At 42.4% G+C, this 18,839-nt stretch overlaps 1 protein-coding gene across 3 annotated transcripts in view; it reads right to left on the bottom strand.

Moving 5' to 3' along the window:
- CTNNA1 (catenin alpha 1) overlaps window positions 1-18,839 on the bottom strand; it is a 189,162-nt gene that overhangs the window by 26,269 nt on the left and 144,054 nt on the right. For all 3 annotated transcript variants that reach the window (XM_038412232.2, XM_043520096.1, XM_043520097.1), the window contains one exon: window positions 4,333-4,489. In XM_038412232.2, the coding sequence (XP_038268160.1) occupies window positions 4,333-4,489 (157 nt within the window). The remainder of the gene's footprint in view (window positions 1-4,332; window positions 4,490-18,839) is intronic.

The following is an 18,839-nucleotide window of genomic DNA, read 5'->3' as shown; positions in this document are numbered from 1 at the left end:
CATGGAGGTGCGAGATCACCCTGCAGCCCTTCCTGCACCTTCCCTCCCCCTGGACAGGGACTCAGCAGTGATGCTGCACCCATGACACAGTGCAAGGGCCGGGCCCGACCCATAAAGACCCTGGGGCCCTGCTCCTCTGCACCAGGTGCAGGCAGGCAGGCTCAACCCAGCAGGATCCAAGCGTGGGGCAATCTGGCTGAATGTGGCTCAGTGAGGGAACTGGATGCACTGGGGCTCATGGGGGGGAGGGGGAAATCTGAGTGCAGGGGCAATGGGGCTCTGCAGGGGGTCCAAGTAAAGGTGGGCTCAGCGGGGGAGTCTGGATGAGGGGGAAGTGAGGCTTGGTGGGGTGGGGTCCAGGTGCAGCTGGTTGGGGTTTGGTGGAATGGGGGTTCAGGTACAGGGGGATTGAGTTGGAGGGTTCGATTGGCCCACTTAATGGGGGAGCCCCAGCTGCTGCCAAGGGGCTGCCACATGCTGGGTTACCGCTTCCCCCCAGTCTCCATCACTCCCACATCCCCCTTCCCTATTCCATCCCTCTTCCTCCCCCCGACCTCACTTGCCCTGCCCCACCGCAGGCACTCACTATTGTACAGAAAACAGGGTGCCCAGCACACACACTGGAAAGACAACTAGCAATAGGACCCAGGCAGAGTCAGCGAGCCAGAACTATGAGGCAGCTCTGCACTCACAGAAATTTGGGGGTGGCGGGGAGCCACAGTGGCACTTGACCCCATGTACCCTCCCACACCTCGCCTCTGGGGGCACAATGCCCTCCCAACTACACTCATGGGCATCCCCAGCCCCTCTGCAGTGATTTACCCCTCCGTGGCTGGTCTGGAAACCAGAAACAAGGTGCCCACGCTGTTGGGGAGCGGGCATGTGACCACTCTTACAGCTTACCTTTGCTTTCCTGTCATTTTCTGCGTAGAAGCAAATAAATCTGTGGGTGACATGAATTCTGCACATGCACAGTGGCTCAGAATTCCTTCAGGAGTAAGTTATAAAAGCCTAGGCTGAGATTTTCAAAACTGCCTAAAATTTGGATACCCAGCTCTGAGAGTCTTAGCTCTAACGTTTGGATATTGTTAGATGGTCAGTTTTGTACACTTGTACTGTTTTTACCTAGCATTAACATTTGAACATTGTGCTGCTAGCCAGAAAAATAACTAGCTCTGAAACTCCGAACTAGCAGGTGCCCCCACGAGAATATAGTATTCTATAGTACTGCAATTTTTTTTTTTTTATGGAAGGGCCAGTGGCGTAGCCAGGGGGACCGAACAGGGGCAGCGATCACAAAAAAGGCGCCATCCGCTGCGGTGCTTTTACTCACCCGGAGATGCTCCAGGTCTTCGGCGGTGGGTCGTTCAGTGCCGCCGAACACACCTGGAGCGAGTGAAGGACCCGTCGCTGAAGAACCAGAGCGCTGCCAGGTGAGTAAAAATTAAAAAGGCCCTTAATTAATTAAAGGGCCCCCGAAATTGCTTTGCCCCAGGTCCCCTGAATCCTCTGGGCAGCTCTGCCTCCCTGGCAGGATGGTCCTGCGGGCCGTAGTTTGCCCACCTCTGGGCTTAGGACATCCAGAGAATGGGGTTGTATCCCTAACCATCTTGGCTAACAGCCACTGATGGACCTATCCTCCAGGAACTTATCTAGTTTTTTTTTGAACCCAGTTATAGATTTAGCCTTCAGAATGTTTCCTGGCAACAAGTTCCACAGGGTGACTATGCGCTGCATGAAGTAGTACTGCTTGTTTTAAACCGGCTGCCTTTTAATTTCATTGGGTGATCCTTGGTTTTTCTGTTATAAGGGGTAAACTTCCTTATTTACTTTCTCCCCACCTTTATGATTTTATAGGCCTCTATCACATTCCCCCTTAGTTGTCTTTTTCTCCCCCTAAGATGAACAATCGGCCTTTTTATGGAAGTTGTTTCAGATCCCCAATCATTTTAGTTGCCTCTTTCTGTACTTTTTCCAATTCCTTCCTTCCTTCCTATCTATCTCTCTGTGTGTGTGTGTGTGTGTGTGTGTGTGTGTGTGTGTGTGTGTGTGTGTGTGTGTGTGTGTGTGTGTGTGTGTGTGTGTGTGTGTGTGTGTGTGTGTATATATATATATATATAAAATTTTAGTTGGGACAATTAGAACTGCACAAAGTATTCAAGGTGTGGGCATACTTAGATTTATAGATTGGCACTATGATATTTTCTGTCTTATTATCTAGCCCCTTCCTAATGGTTCCTTACATTGCTAGCTTTTTTGACTGTCGCTGCACATTGAGTGGATGTTTTCAGAGAACTATTCACAGCGACTCCAAGATCTCTTTCTTGAGTAGTACAGCTAATTTAGATCCCCATTATTTTGTATGCATAGCGGAGAATATGTTTTCCAATGTATATTACTTTGCATTTATCAACACTGAATTTTAATCATTCTGTTGCCCAGTCGCGCAGTTTTGAGAGATCCCTTTGTAACTCTTCCATCGACCTAGCTACCTACCACCTCTTGGGGAGGTAGATTACCTAAACTGATTACATACCCCTCCTGTTAGCATAGACAGTGCCTCCAACTGAACCGCTACAGTGGCGCAGCGGTCTACACTTTTCAAATGGAGCCACTGGAACAGTAATTAAGCTTATGTAAGATTAGCAAGGCCAGGTATCGCATTTCAAGAGGTTCTTGAAGCACCATGAGCAAAATTCTGCTTCACTTATACTTGGTTATTTCACTAGCAATTGGGGTTGCACAAGTTCAGTTGAGGGCAGAATTTGGCTGTAAGAGTGCAAAGTGTGTTCATTAGTAATTTGATAATCCAGTGAACAGATATGAGGTACAGGAGAGCCAGCAAAGAGAAAATGTAATACAAATATTTAAAGCAATAGAGACAGAAAGCTTGGAAGAGAAACCAGTAGAAAAAGCTGCAATATCAGAACAAAATCTACACTGTTTACTGCTCAGAGTTCCTCAATGAAAAAAATTATGCCAGACACCACTTAAAGCCTCTATGGTGACATTGACCTTAGTTCACTAAGTGAATGATGGACATAATGGGCTGATGACGTCATTGCTCTGTGACAACAGTTACAGAAATGCAAGGTGCCCAGTGGAACCCCGATGCAAAGGGTGTTCCCAGGCACAGGTTGGTGTTGATAGCCAAGATAGTCTTGAGATGTTGGTTACTCTCTAGCTGGATAAGAACATAGCATAGTGGCAACAAAATTAGTTGACTGCAAATAAAATACTTGGGAATATTGGTAAGTTAAGTATCCACTTGTTTCTGTGCTCCACACTTTTGCTAACTGAAATGAACACTTGCCAGTCTCCTATTTAGTGTGCCAGCTTCATACTGAGCAGAACAATTAACTGCCCTGCTAGATACACTGTATTACAGTCCTTTTACATTCCATGTATGTCTATTACCAGACTTTTTGTAATGATTTAATGACCCCAAATAAACCATACCCATCACTAATTTATCCAAAAGGGTTTGAAATGTTAGCTAGTTCTCCACTGGTAGCAGCAACAATTGAAATTATAGTAGTCAGGACTCAGGTGTTTATGGAGGTAAAAATGCCTGCATTATGTCTTTACTGTAACTGCTGGTAGAGCTACACTGGTGAATTATGGATTTTAGTTTCGTTATTGTAGACAAATGCCTCAGCAAGTATTTGAGACATCTGGTAAATAAGGAATACATTTACCAAACTTTTTCAAAACAGAATTCCAATTTATCATAATGGGATAAAGAATTTCATTTGACTAACGTTGTCTTATGTGAGTGCCATTTACTGCACCTATTAGTTTGTGTTTACACATGGAGAACAATTTTTATGAGGCAAATTAAATGGATTTTTTTTTTTGCTAACTGAAATAGGTCATAGCTAATTTGCACTTAATATTTATTTTCTATTTCTTTTATCTGTTAATGCACAGGTGAGTCTTTAGTGGCTAAAGTGATGATAATGTGTGTCCTTTACTCTGAACGAGAGTAAAGATTTGGAGACTGGATCATGGAGCAATCCCACATAACCATTTTAGCATCTCTCATGTGCATACGATATGGTACCTAGTGAAGTTAATCTGCTTCATATTTTAATAACTCAACCATGCCTTGTTCTAGTTGCACCAATAGCCCACACTTCACATTTTCACACCTTACACAGCTGAACTCTCATGCTTACTTGCTTAGATATATCACAGCTACAATGTGATCATTCTTCTCCAAAAAGGTGGAGAAAAATAATTTCTGGAATATTGGAACAATTGCTCATTTCCTGAAATAAGCCCCAATATACAGCTGATTGCCTCTTAGCAAGTAGGAAACCTTGTTGTTACCTGAAACAGCCAGGAAGTCATCGATGGAAGTAATGTCATCTACAGCATCTGTCAATACACGGACTTGCTTTTCCCATTGTTCTTTGAAGAGATCCATGTTTTCTTGCGCTAGTTTACTTTGTGGTTTGGCCGCTAGAGCCAATGCAGCATTGATAACCTGTAAAATGTGTTACATGTTCAAAATTTACTCTTATTTCATGCAGTTAAATCAGTAAGTTACATTCAGTCAGTTATTCAGGTGTGAGCAAGCAGGCTCAGCCCAGCAGGATCCAAGTGTGGAGGCTTAGTGGGGGGATCCAGGTGTGGGGCAATCTGGATGCAGGCAGCTCAGTGAGGGATCTGGATGCACAAGGACTCATTGGGGGGTTCTGGGTGCAGGGGCAATGGGACTCTGCAGGGGGGTCCAGGTGAGCCCCAGTCACCTTCAGTGGGGTCGTATGGGGTTTCAGTGGGGTGGTCCAGGTGCTGGGGTAGTAAGGCTTGGGAAGTCCAGGTGCAGCTGTTTGGGGCTCAGTGGACTCAGGTCCAGTGGGCCTGCTTAACAGGAGAGCCCCAGCTGCTGCAGTGGGGACGCCCAGGTGCTCACTATTGTACAGAAAACAGGGCATCCAGCACAATGGGGAAGATGACTGGCACCAGGACCCAGGCAGAGTCAGTGAGCTGTGCTCACAGCAATGGGGGGGATGGGGGATGAGCAGTGGCACATGACCCCTCATGCCTTGCCTCTGGGCATCCCCCCAGCCCCATCCATACACAGTGATTAATCTCCCCACTGGCTGTTCCAGGTGCCAGAAACAAGGTGCCTGCTGTGGCTGGAGAGGGGTCATGTGACCACTCTTGCAGCTTTACTTTGCTTTCCTGCAGAAAACGACAGGGAAGCAAAGAAATCTGTGGAGGGACGTGAATTCCGCATGTACGCACTAGCGTAGAATTCCCTCAGGAGTAACAGCAGAAGTGGTATATTTTAGATGGGATAAGGTGTGCTTGACACATCTGAAGGCAGTGTTTCCTAAATACCTTGGCCAGAACACTGACGAAGGGAATGAAATGCGCCAGGAAAGGTGACATTTTCCAGAATTAGAAGTACACATTATCTGTGTATTTGATTAATTAAAAAAGAAAATCTACTCTGTATATAGCCAATAAATCTTACAGCAGCCTAATTGTTTTAGGAATTAACTGTACAAGACCTTGATAGTCCAAAAATGAAAAGACAGAAAGTTTGTTCATGCAGTTTTATCTGCTACCTCTCTTAAAACTGCTCCCACTTCTTGAATCAACCCCCTAGAGGCTTCTTCAAGCCTGCCTTCTAATTGATTCCATCTATTCAGGAAAAAAAAAAAAACCAATGACTTCAAAAAACTTAAGATGTTGGGATTTGCTGAATACAGAGTATACAGAGAGACTATAGAGTACATATTACACAAGCTATTCAGTCAATTTCAAGAGTAAAAAGCCTCTGGATCTTCAGTAAAAAACACTGATCTTAGAACCTTTCCTTGATTCAGCATTGTCTCAAAAGTTTTATTACCCATATTTTAGGGAAGCTAGTTGGAAACGTTATCCCATTATATTGCCACCAGACACCAAGAAGAGAAATGGAAATTACTACATATGACACTAAAGAAAAATTTAGTTTAATGCACTTAAGTGGGGGTGGGTGAGGGGGAAGGAGATAATTTCCATCCCAGAATACTGGATGAATTGGCACATGAGATTCCTAGCCTAGTAACAAGGTTTTTACTAAGTCTATCTATTCAGGAGATCAGTCAGCATTGGGGATGTGGGGGTGAACAATCTCAAAACTTTGGTTCACTGATGACATTGATGGCCTGGCAGGCAGCGAAGATGAACTTGCCTACCTTGTGAAACGATGGATGAAACCTCTGCAAAATACGGCATGGAAATCAGTGTAGAAAAAACCAAGCTGATCACAAACAAATGTGATGGGATCAGCTCACATATCACTGTCAGTGGACAAGAGCTAGAGTGTGTGAAAACAGTTCAAGTATTTGGGGGCAATCATCACAGGCAGAAATTCTGGCAAGAACTTCACGAACAGCAGCAAAGCTAAAGCCAATTTGGAAGAATAAGAACATCTCCCTGAGATCCAAACAAACTGCTGCACGCATTGGTCATCTCCATTTTTCTATATGCTTGCAACACATGGACCCTTCTGGTAGAACCTGAATGGAAAATACAGGTAGTAGAGATGAAATACTTTCGTAAAACCCTGGACTTCTCCTACTTTGACTATGTTACTAACGAAGAGGTCCACAACATCACCACCCAATGCGCTGGGTCACATGAAGGCTTCCTGATGACCGTGAAGAAGCTTGTGGTTCGGCCATGTAACAAGATCTGGCCTATCCAAGATCATCCTCCATGGGACAGTACGGGGGAAGATAAGAGGTAGATGGAAGAAGAGATGGACTGACAACATAAACGAGTGGACAGGAATGGACTTCGCGAAGACCCAAGCACTGACAGACAATCGTCCGGGGTGGAGACAATTAGTTGATTGCTCATCAATGATGGTGCCCCAATGATCAATGCGGTTATGGGAGTGATGATGATTATGATCTATTCAGGGGTGGAGATATAAGACTAGAGAGTAGCTAACATTGTATATTTAAGAATACCTCTTCTTATTGCAAATCCAATAAGACCCAAAACAGAGAGGAAGGCGGAGAAGAATACAGAGAGACACCACACAACTCAAAAAGCTTTTAATTAGATGCAAGGAACTTCCATTTCTTCTTCGGGTGCTGGTCCCTATGTGTATACCATACATGGGTGTCAGACCATAGTATTAGTAATAGTATTCAGACCAGAAGGGAGGTGCACATATGAAGTCAGAAAAGATACTTTAACTGTAGACCCCGCATCGGCAGCAGAATGTTTTGTGAATGGACTCCAGGTTGCCAGATTCCTACCGCATTAATAGCTTAAAGCCACTTAAAAACTAGCCCACAAGTAGCCTGACTACCCAGATAATGACAACGCTGATTACAAATGAAAGAATTTAAAGAAATTTAAACTATTTTTTGCTATAAATAACTATTTATATGCTTTACTTCCTGCATTTCTCTAAGCACAGACAATGAAAAAAAAAAAATCTATTCTACTACCTTTAATTCATTTCACTTTCAGTGTCCTAGTGCTCCAATGTTTGGGTTTCAAACACTGCACAGGAATCTTTGCCTATAAACTATTTTCAGCCAGATACGTAGTCTTTTTAAAAAAGGTTTTGGCCAGCAGCGACAAACCTTGTCCTGACCTGTCCCCTGGACACACTCAGAGGGTCAAGAGCATGGGACAAAGGGTGTGCTCTGCCCACCTGGGTGCATGATGGGAGGGACACCCTGACATCAGCCCCTACATGGCTCTGTGCTGATAAGGAGGTTTGTGGTCCTGAGCAGCTGTGGTCAGCAGCGGCTCCATGGAGGAGCAGAGGCAGTACAGCTGGAAGCAATGGAGGAGGAGGATAGACCTGAGTGTATGGGTTGATCAGAGGATGACTATGAGCCATCAGTGTGATACAGCTATGAAAAAGGCAAATACAATCCTAGGCTGCATTAGCGAGGCATTTCCCAAGACAGATAAAGAAACATTAATGCCATTGGACAAGGCAGTGATAAGACCTTATTTGGAATACTCTGTACAATTCTGGTCACCCATGTTCAAGACTAATTTAAACTGGAATAGGTGCAGACAAGAGCTACTGGGATGGATCAGGGGAATGGAGGCTGTCTTATGAGAGGAGACTGGAAGAGCTTAGCTTGTTTAGATGAGCAAAAAAGGCTGAGAAGGGATATGTTTGCTCTCTATACATGCATTAGGGGGTAATTTCAGGGATGGTGAAGAGCTATTTAAGCTAGACAACAATGTTGGCACAAACACAAATGGATATAAAATGTCCACGAACAAGTTCAGGCTAGAAATTGGGAGGTTTCTAACCTTCAGAAGGGTATTATTCTTGAACAGCCTCCTAACAGGAGCTGTGAGTGCAAACAACTTAACTGGTTTTGAGAGCACGCTGGACAAATTGAGTGAGATTGTCTGATCGGGTTGCCTGTGATGGTTGGAGGAAGGGTTCAACAATCCTGGGGCTCACTTCCAATTTATGTCCGTGTTCCTAAAGCTCATGCTTCAGGGTTTCAGCCAGCAACTGGCAGAGGTCAGGAAGGGATAGCCGTCACCCCCACCCAATGAATTCTGGCAGCGTTTTGTTTTTTTTAAAAATCTCCTTCCTGTGAAGAATCAGGCATGGCCACAACTGGAGAAGAAACATTGCGTGGCAAGGGCCAGGGCTCTGAAGTGGCATCGAGCACATTCATTCGGTGCTTGGCTGGCTGGTTCTTGCTCACATATTCAGGGTCCAACTGATCACCATATGTGAGGTCAGGAAGGATTTTTCCCCCAGGTGCGATTGGCAGCGACCTTGGGTTTGTTTGTTTTTTTGCCTTCCTCTGCAGCCTGTGGATGTGGGTCACTTGCCAGAATTATCTGGGTGTCTCATTTAATCATTTTCCTGCCATTGCAGGAACCTCGAACACTGACGCACCTTGGTCCCTCCTATTTTCTGTCTGAGGCACAGAAGAGTCTAGTCTCCTGAAGGCTTTAATATTTTGGTTTCATTTCAGTTGTCGGGTTTAGTGTTTGGCTGCTAGGTGGTGTTGGTGTCCTGTGATATCCAAAAGGTCAGACTAGATGATCTACTGGTCCCTTCTGGCCTAAACTCCTACAGCCATGATAAAAAACAATACTGATTTTTGTTTTCAAACACAAGCTTTGGAATGAATTAACTTTAAGTTTAGTCTATACCATTTTCCACTGTGCCTTTTTAACGCTGTATATCATTTCCCAAAGCTGTGAGCAAAACGTGTAAGCAACAGATGCGCCTCCTTTTATAAAATCCATTTTTTTCCACCTATCTGATTCATTCAGAAGTGTCACAACCCATTCTTTAAATATAACTCACTAATTACAGAGTGATGGTGATGTTTAACATGTCATAATGGCACTGAATGAATCAGACAGGAGAAGCAGGCTGACTTACTCAAGGGATCTTGGAAATTAGTAATGATATGGGGGAGGGGCAGAGGAAATGCAGAGAAGTTATATTGCGCTAGGGAGACTAGCATGTTATGTTACTTTTTCAGCCCTAAAGATTGGGGCTGAAATCCTGATTTAAGTCACAAGTGAAAATGAGCTTGATAGGTTCTGCAATGTAAACAAATGACAATTTAGCATTTGTGGCAAGCTGCCTAACGGAGATGAAGGGCTGAAAAATGGCACTGAAGGGATTGCACTCTATCTGATGTGCTCAGTCACAAGCTCTCACAAGCACAAATTTTACTTTCCCTCCACCCCAGGAAAGTAAAGACGACAAATTTACACTTGAGTGTACTGAACACACTCATTTACTAACCTGTTATGAACATAGCTCTCTCGAGTTTTGAAAGTTTCTGAGGGAAGCTTCCTATTGTCTAAGAAAATGGATTTCAAAGATATTTGGGTTCCCAACTTTTTTTTTTTTTAAATCTCACAAATGTTCAGCAATTGTTTTTAAAAGGAATAAGTTGTAATTCATCACCCTATGACTATTACGGTATGGACTAAATCAGAGATTCATCATAGCCAGTGTTGCACTGGATGTGCAATAAGAAAATGCAAGGGCAGTATGTCTTATGTTTAGGATCCTGTTATTCAGTCAAGGCTAATGTCAGTTGTGTTTCATCCTGACAGAGAAGATGGAAGCAGAACACCTCTCTCGAAGACTCTATACTTACGGACTGGTATAGGAACTGCTGGACCTGTTCCCCCCGGCCTGGTTTATTTAATGCATTATCAGCTTGTCAGTCAAAAGAGCAGGATCTAGACAACCACAACTCTCCGGACATGAATCTTAGTAATAAGAACCCTAGAAGGGAAGGATAAAAAGGGCAACCCTCCAGAAGTTCTCTCAGCCTGTATTTTGCTAGTAACCATGACTACCAAAACAAAGGCTGGTAATGTAGAGCCTTAGAATCCTGAATTTATCCTTCTCCTAGTTCCCTTTGCAATTGCAAGCATGAAAACATACTTCAGGGAGTATTAAAACCAGTTAACATTAATGCCAGTGACACACATGCTGCTTGTATCTGCACAATGTATGCTCTGAAAAAGGAAACTGTCTTGGCATTTTTTCTTAGAAAAAAGTATAGCCATCAAACCTTGCACCCTGATCAGCTACCTTTCCCTGCAATGATGGAGGTGATTACAGGTATAAAAGCAGACCCTATAGTCTCCTTGATAAAGCATTTTCTCAAAACCTACAATTTCTAACATACTAATGCTGATAAAATTGAACACAAAAAATGAACTATACAAAAACCCTTCAGAAAAGGCAGTGAATCTTCCAGGAAGAAAAGCGATTTTGGTTTTCCACATATCCCCCAGAGAAAGGGAGAGCTAAGTCAGTGAAAGTGCTTCATTAAAAGTTGAGAGGTAAGATTATCTTTCCAACAAGTAGGTATGGCTATGAACCCTTATACTTGGGAAGTAGCCAGCAGCAAGAGAGAAATGAAAGAAAAAACAGAAAAAGAAAACTCAAAGGCTGACTATAGGATCAGTGTGAAGTTTAAGGGGAAACCTCACCAGGAAGAAGCTCTGTGCCAAAGACTTTCTCAGCTGAAACTCTGGAATCCAGCGTGTAAGGTTTGGCAAAGATTAGTGCAGGGCCCGATTGTGGCTTCACAATTGTCTTTTACATTCCATCTCCACCCACAATGTGGCTACCAACCTGGAGTAGTATGCACAAATTCCATCTGGGCTATCAGTATTTAACTCTGTACATACAGTTTGTGGTCTAAGCAGAATACCACTCATGGCTTCTTCAACTATATACATTTTCTGGACTGATTGTGGCTGCATCGATAGGCCCTTTTCAAGCATGTGCATTTGCATATTTAGAACCCAGACACACCTACAGAACTATCAGTCAAAGAAATCAAATTAATCTGCCATCAGCCACCCACATCAAAGGAGAAGAAAATGGGCACACAGAGGAACCATCGGTCACATGGGACAAAAACTGTAGATTTATTTTGGAGGGCTTGAAGAGCAGGCTAACCAGCAGGTCATAGGTAACTGTTTGCTGACCAAGGGAATTGGAGGATGTGTTAGGGAACAGCGCACTGGGCTGAGCAGCTGTTCGAGAAGCAGTGATCAGCATTCCTCTTTTTAGAATAACCTATGTGATGGACTTCACCTTTTTGCACATACACCCCTCCTTCCACAAAAAGAAAAGGAGTACTTGTGGCACCTTAGAGACTAACAAATTTATTAGAGCATAAGCTTTCGTGAGCTACAGCTCACTTCATCGGATGCTGTAGCTCACGAAAGCTTATGCTCTAATAAATTTGTTAGTCTCTAAGGTGCCACAAGTACTCCTTTTCTTTTTGCGAATACAGACTAACACGGCTGCTACTCTGAAACCTCTCCTTCCACAGTCTGTTTCCCTGCAGCTGGAGCCCAGCTCAAGGAGTACAGCTTTTTTGTGGCTCTGAGCTAAGTTGGCTGCTGGAAGCTGGAGATACAGTACGAGAGGAAGAAAATCAGAGGTGGACTGAAAGATTATGGGGGAGAAAAAATAAGGATGGAATGGAATTTGGGGGGGAAGAAAAAGCTAGTATTTAGGGGACTGCAGCAATAAGAACTCAGAAGCGGTCAGTCACCACTCCTGCAGGAGTTCTCCTCCCAGGGCTAGTGGAGACAGACAGCTTCCTGTTTCTGCAGGGAAGGGGATCAGAGCCAAGTGTACAGGTAAGTGGAAGTGTAATTCAAAAAAGCTGTAATAAACTTGGGAATTGCATTACATCCTCACTCCCTATTTGTTCGATTTATTTTTACTGCTGCTTGACAGGAAATAGAGTCAATGGAGAAGTGACTTTCCTGCTTTGCAATCCAAGTGGCTGAAAAAGTAAAGCGTTCAGCTCAAGGCAAAAGAGAAAAAATAGGCTTGGGTGACGGCCAATGGTCAACTTGTTTACTTCTGAGAAAAAAACGTGCAAAGTAAGAACAGCTTAGCCTTCCTTCTCAGGTGCTTTTAACACCTGTAAAAGCGTAACTTCAGTGTTAAAATCTCTGCTTTACAGAAAAATGTAGGTGGTTTACTTAGAGGTGGAAAAAGTGTTCAAAATTTAAAACACTGCATGCTCTAAATGTGGAAAAGCCATCTATCATTCTGCCGCCAGAACCCCTCCCCCCTTCCAAAAAGCAGCTGAACTGGTGCAACAGATGTGCATATTAATGACAATTAAGTCACCTCCTTTTACATCCAAATCCAGTGTTTGAATCATGTGCCAACCTTCAAATGTACTTCACTAGGACTATGACTTGAGGCACTGAAACTGAAGCGCTTCACCTGGAAGCCAAATGTAAGAAACAATGAGAGGTTTTGTCTTTTCTAGATGTGCAGGCAGTGATCAGTTGAAAAATTAAAGTTGTGAGCAAAAAGATTAATTGCTTTCATCTGTAATTCATTACTTGTCCCAATGGGCTTAGAGAAGTCAATATCTTCCCGGTCACACTAGAACGTTTACTCTGGTAATGTTACAGCAGTTAAAAGGATGCTTAGGGCTTGTCTACATAAAAAAGAAATTTACTGCTATAATTTCCCATGAAGATATACTTACTTTAGAATTAGAAAGTGCCTTTTTCTGATTTAGATTATACTTCTTTAAAAGGCATATCCACGGGGGGGTGTTATTCTGACATAACTACACCAGTAAATAAAAAAGCCCTTACATTTGTGTGTGTCCCAGTTAGTATAAGAACTGGAAGAACTTTTAAATAGACTTATTTATTTTTCAACATTTGTGCTGTTCCCACTTTGCATTTCATTGAGTTAGAACAATGAAGATAAGCAAAACCTCTGAAGCACACCAGTCTGTTTTTAAACTAGCAGCTGTTTTCACACCACAATCTATAGAGCAAGTTCTGTCCACAATAAAACAGTCTACAACAGCAACACTTGCTGCTGCTAGCCACCTTGCTTTTCAGCCCCTCCTTTCCCACCCTCTCTTCTAGGCTCAGGATAGCAAAATGGATGCTCAGGATTCTTGTGCTGTCTTCTTGACTTCATCCCATTTGTCTCCTGCTGGTTCCCTTCTAAAGAGAGTCTGCCTATTGACCCCTGACCTGATCTTGAGAGGTTCGTACCTGGGATCAAACTATAAGCTAAATGTTAGGAAACGCTAAGATGCTTAAGGAAATGATAATAAAAACAATTAAAGCTATAATGCACAGGAACAGAAGATGTAAAAGTATTTGAAATAGAATTTTCAATAAGCTTGAGGCCTAATAGGGCCCAGCAGTTAGCATAAGACCTGACTAGTTAGCCTTGGGGCTTGTCTACACTTAAAACGCTACAGCGGCATAGATGCATTGTTGTAGCACTTTCAGTGTAGACACTGGCAGTGCAGGTAATTACCTCCCCAAGAGGCGGTAGCTAGGTCAACAGATGAATGCTTCCATTGACCTAGAGCTGTCTACATGGGGACTTGGGTTAGTTTAACTACGCAGCTCAGGGTTGTAGATTTTTCACATCTCTGACTGAGGTGATTTAACTAATCTAATTTTCTCGTGTAGACCAGACCGAAGTGTTTGACCTATAAGATTTAGCAATATGTATTTTGTGAGAAAATACAAAACAACAGAACCCATCTTAAATTAGCAGATTTTAGGGGCTTTTTGGCACACAACCATGAAGTGAAACCACATTTATGTTTTGAAATGTACTGATGTAAATAACTTCCACAACCAGACAGGACCCTCATTACTATTCCCTGGTGTAACAAATGTGGGCAGGAGGCTGAAACCCAATCAAATATGGTCCCAGATGTGTGGGGACTTGAAGTAAAAGGGTTGTAAAAAATTGTCAGACCAACCCCTTAGTTGGGAAATTAGGATGACAGTGTCAATCCCACTTACCGTGCTTCTGCCAATTCTTTCCATCCTCACACCTGATGGTTTCCATAAAGTTGTGATATGCACAATGTAGAAGGCCATTCTGCTATATTTATCTTATTTTACTATGGTTGCAATTATAGTAGCTTTTATTTGGATACTAAAAGTCTTTATATATCTAGATATGTGATTCAATCTCATTTCCTATAACAAATTTCAAGGAGCTACTGAGTAAAAGAACCTGATTTAATTAAATGCTACATTATCAGTTTCTGTACTGTCTAGGTCCATTTATTTTCATATTTAGCTTTTACTTCAGATTCTCTGTTTTGACAAAAGTGCCATTAGAATACTTCAAGTCTCCTGAATTAGGCATTGGAAGGGTTAGGTCAGGTATTTGGCTGCTGCATTTAGAGGAGATGCATTAAGCTTTCAAATGGGAGGAGAAAGGAGCAGGTACTGCTTGGGTAACAGTCTTTGGCATAAATGAGGGAGGAAGCTTCCTTCCCCAAATAGGACTACAAGTGGGCTGGAGATGTAACCATGGGCACAGAGGCAGCTGAAAAACCTGCAACAGGGTGCGCGATTTCTTTTTTAAAACCATTAAAATTTTAAAAGCTTTGTTTAGGATTTGCCAGCCTCTGCATGGGATTTTTCACACTAATATCCTTTATATGCTGTGTCAGTAGGTGTGATCAGCATATGTTACCATCTGTTTCATCAGGTATCTATAAGCAATTATCAAGCATTTCAAAAATATGAATGTAAGGATGTGGTACAGAGTTATTAAAAACAAGTTGTTAATATGATAAAAAGCCAATTTATTTTTAAAAAGTGTCACTTTACCCAGGAATTAGCTAAAATCTGTTTAATAGGTCTGATTCACTCAACTCTGTGCAGGGAGGTGCAAGGTAGGCTAGGAGGCCCGTTTGCACTAAAACAGGACTGGCATTGACCCCACAGAAGGGCAAGTGATGATGTCGCCTCCTGTCCTTTCAGGGTTTCCTCAGAGATAGGGAAGTTTTAATACCACCAGGGCTCCTTAGGGACCCTGCCTGCAGAGGCCACAAGGAGATGTGTTGAATCAGCTCCCACGACCCCCAACTTTTGGGTTAAGCCAGTCACCTATGACCCTCAGCAGAGGAGAGATCACAAGTGTTTTCTGTTCCTAGTGAATTTTCTGGCAGGGGGCTTTCTCCAGCAGGCTCTTTGCTGGCAAAAACTGACACAACCTGGGGGAAATTTAGCCAGATATTTGTTTTATAACATTTCAATCTATATGACTAACATTCAGATAACAGTCTGCAACTGAGCTTTACTTGGGTCTATTCAAGCCTCTTTCCAAACATAAGTGAAGTGAAAGCAGTCAATGTCCAGCCGTTAAATAACAGTATCACATCACAACATTGCAAAGTATCTCCAAAACTCTACTTCCTTTCAAGAGCCATACAACAATGTCAAGTTCCCCTATTAGCTTTCTGCACACCTACCACGTGTGTTACGCATGTTATTCTTATCAACACTTGACATCTATCAAAATCATCTACTCAAATCATCTACTCAAAATGCATTTTAAAATCTCCAAAAACAGATTTTCACATTTCTAAACAGAGTTGAATTCCAGGGGGACTGAGTTTCTTTCTTTCAGTAAGATCTAACCAACTTCCACAATCTACATTTTAGTTTTATCTTAACCAGTAGAATGCTACCCAGTATCTGAGTCAGGTGGATGAGATGGAAACTGGTGTTCGGGGCTCAGAGAGGCTCAGGTGAAGGATATATTTCCAGGGTTTCTGGGAAGGCAGCAGACGCTGGATGTGAGGAGGTGGGCTGTGGGAGTTTCCAAAAAGTAGTAATAATATTAGATTGCAGGAAAGCTAGTGGTATTAGTGTCATGGAGCGGGGTGTGTGTGTGTGTGTGTGTGTGTGTGTGTGTGTGTGTGTGTGTGTGTGTGTGTGTGTGTGTGTGTGTGTGTGTGTGTGTGTGTGTGTGTGTGTGTGTGTGTGTGTGTGTGTGTAAGAACTTGCGAAGGGTGGATGAAAGAGTTAGGAGGTTTGCCAACCCAAGGATCAGTATAACTGTTTAAGAGCTAAGCTATTCAAAAACAAGTCTTTTAAACTTCAAAGTATCAAAACAACTCTTGTGTGAAGTGCTTGCCATTCTCCCTAATAGTAAGTTTACAACCTATTTAAAGGCTTGGAGAGGGCAGAAAACATTTATCCCAGAATGTGTGGGTTGAGTTAGTGACATTACAAAAATATCTCTGTTCTTCAAAGTCTCCAAGTTTTTAAACTTTTAGGTACTGGAGTTTCAAGATACAGCACTCTGCTGATTCAGCCCTTAGTCAGGCTCTCTCCTATCGTCTCTCCCCAAAGCCCTGGAGATTAGTTCTACAGAATGTGTAAATTATTTGCTTGTTGCCTCAAAGTCTTCACTAACATTGTAATTTTACAACCTTTAAACCAAAAAAGTATCTTTAAAATGCACACTAGTTCTGAGGCCTGAAGTTTCAGATGTAAGCACAGTGGAAATTAAGAAAAACTTTCTATTCATTTATCCTAGATCATCTACATTTAAAGAATTCCCATTTTTACAGCAAGTTGTCCTTTCTTACATTCCATTTTGGTCTCATCCATTTCAGATGCAAATGGATAGAAACAATTTTATAACCAGCACTGGTTATGTACAGGAGTATTTAAGAATATTCCATGATGTGCTGCTTCCTCTTCCAACATCTTTCTGAAGAATGTATTATACATTTGGTTTTTAGTGCAATATGTAATTTCTGTGACTAAGGCTTCGGTTCCTTCTCCAACTTTACACCCGTCATGAATTTGTCTTTATTTTCACTATCTCACACACACAAAACTTGTTTGAACATGGTAGAGTACATGGAAGTTTTGTGATGCTGGTCTTGAGAACTCAGAATTGTGTTAACACATTAGCAGAAGACTTTCAGTAATACACATCCTCACACTATGAAGAACAAATTCAGATGAGTTCAAAAGGTAATTTTTCAGGAAGAAAGCTCACACTGTTCACCAGGTCTTCCACCCCATTGATGTGCTTAGGAATGCTCCATTTTTTTATACATAAACTATCTCTTAATGCAAGTTTTAATGTAGTTTACAAAGATGTAATATACTCTAAGTATAGTGCAGGGGAATTCAGCTGACCTAATGTTATGATTGTCCTAATGTTTTTTCCTGAACCAATAAAAAGTTCTCAATATTGCAACTGGTCTCCCCTGGATTTAAATTTGGCACTAGTTAACTGGAGACTCATGCATTGGAAAGGAACATGTTAATCTATGTCTATGACTGAAAAGTAATTAGGAAGACTGATTTTTGCCAATTTGTCCAGATTTAGCAAATTTTAGTTTACTTAAAAGCTTCCTGCAAATAAAAAAAGTATCTTCTTGCTTTTAATGTAGCCAAACTGCCAGACTGAGAGCCTCTGAGCCCATATAGTAAACCAGTGTTCCCCCAACTTTTTACATCAGCCCCCCCTTACCCCTAATGGAACCTTCCATGCCAACCCCTCCCCCCCCACCCCTCAAACTGTGGTCGGGAGCCGGGTCTGGAAGCAGAGCCACGATTGGGGCTGAGAGCTGAGGTGAGGAATGGAGCCGAGGCTCCAGCTGGGGCCAGGAGCAGAGTTGGGACCAGGGCTGTGGCTGGGGGCTGAGCGGAGTTGGGTGCCTCTCCCTCCCTGCACTCGTGGGGGCTGGCCTGGGCCCCATTGACATTCCTTCATGCCCCTCTAGGGGGGCACGCCCCAGTTTGGAGAACACTGTATTAAGCTGACAGAATTCTTTATCCATATGCAATTTTTCCACATTTGACAATGGATGAACAGGACATTATATTTTTAAAATATATATTTCCTTATTCTCTTGCAATGGTTTATTTCTGTACTTCAGATCTCTGAATTTGTCACTGGCCTTCCTTTAAGCCATCATGAGCATTGACAAGCATCAAATGTCTTTGGTTCACTCCTGCTACCTCATCATAGATATTTATGACATCAAGACTTAGGTGATTAAATAGGACAGCCTAGCGCTTTACTGCTTTCCTGTTTGCAATAAAGAACTGTGAATCAAAAAAAAAAAAAAAGTGATCTTAACCAAGTTTGATTGGTTTGATCTATCTTTTTTTCCTCCCTATCAAAGAGGATCTTTAATAAGTTTATGCATTCTACTACTTGGACAAGATCATTTTATAGCAATTTAGCAAAGGGCATGTAAAGTATTTAGCATTTCATATTATGGTCATATCTTAAACCTACTAATTTTGATAGATGCAATTGTACTTTCTTCATACCACATTCTTCTGCAACATGAGCATGCATATATATCTTCACTAGTTACTGTCTAGCAGTTTGTCTAGACATAACTATTTGAATCTAGTAGGTCACATATTAGGTACTAGTAGATGTAGTGTTAGGCTAATCAGATAGCCTAAAATCACCAGCCAACTCTTCTGGCATATGTTTTTAGGGACGTTCCTGTCCCAATTGTTCATCCTTCAATACCCAGTCCACTTCCACTGCT

The sequence above is a fragment of the Dermochelys coriacea genome, chromosome 8, assembly GCF_009764565.3.
Source record: "Dermochelys coriacea isolate rDerCor1 chromosome 8, rDerCor1.pri.v4, whole genome shotgun sequence".
Taxonomy (NCBI): domain Eukaryota; kingdom Metazoa; phylum Chordata; order Testudines; family Dermochelyidae; genus Dermochelys; species Dermochelys coriacea.
The sequence above is the reverse complement of the archived record's forward strand: the minus strand, read 5'-3'. Positions and strand labels throughout refer to the sequence as shown.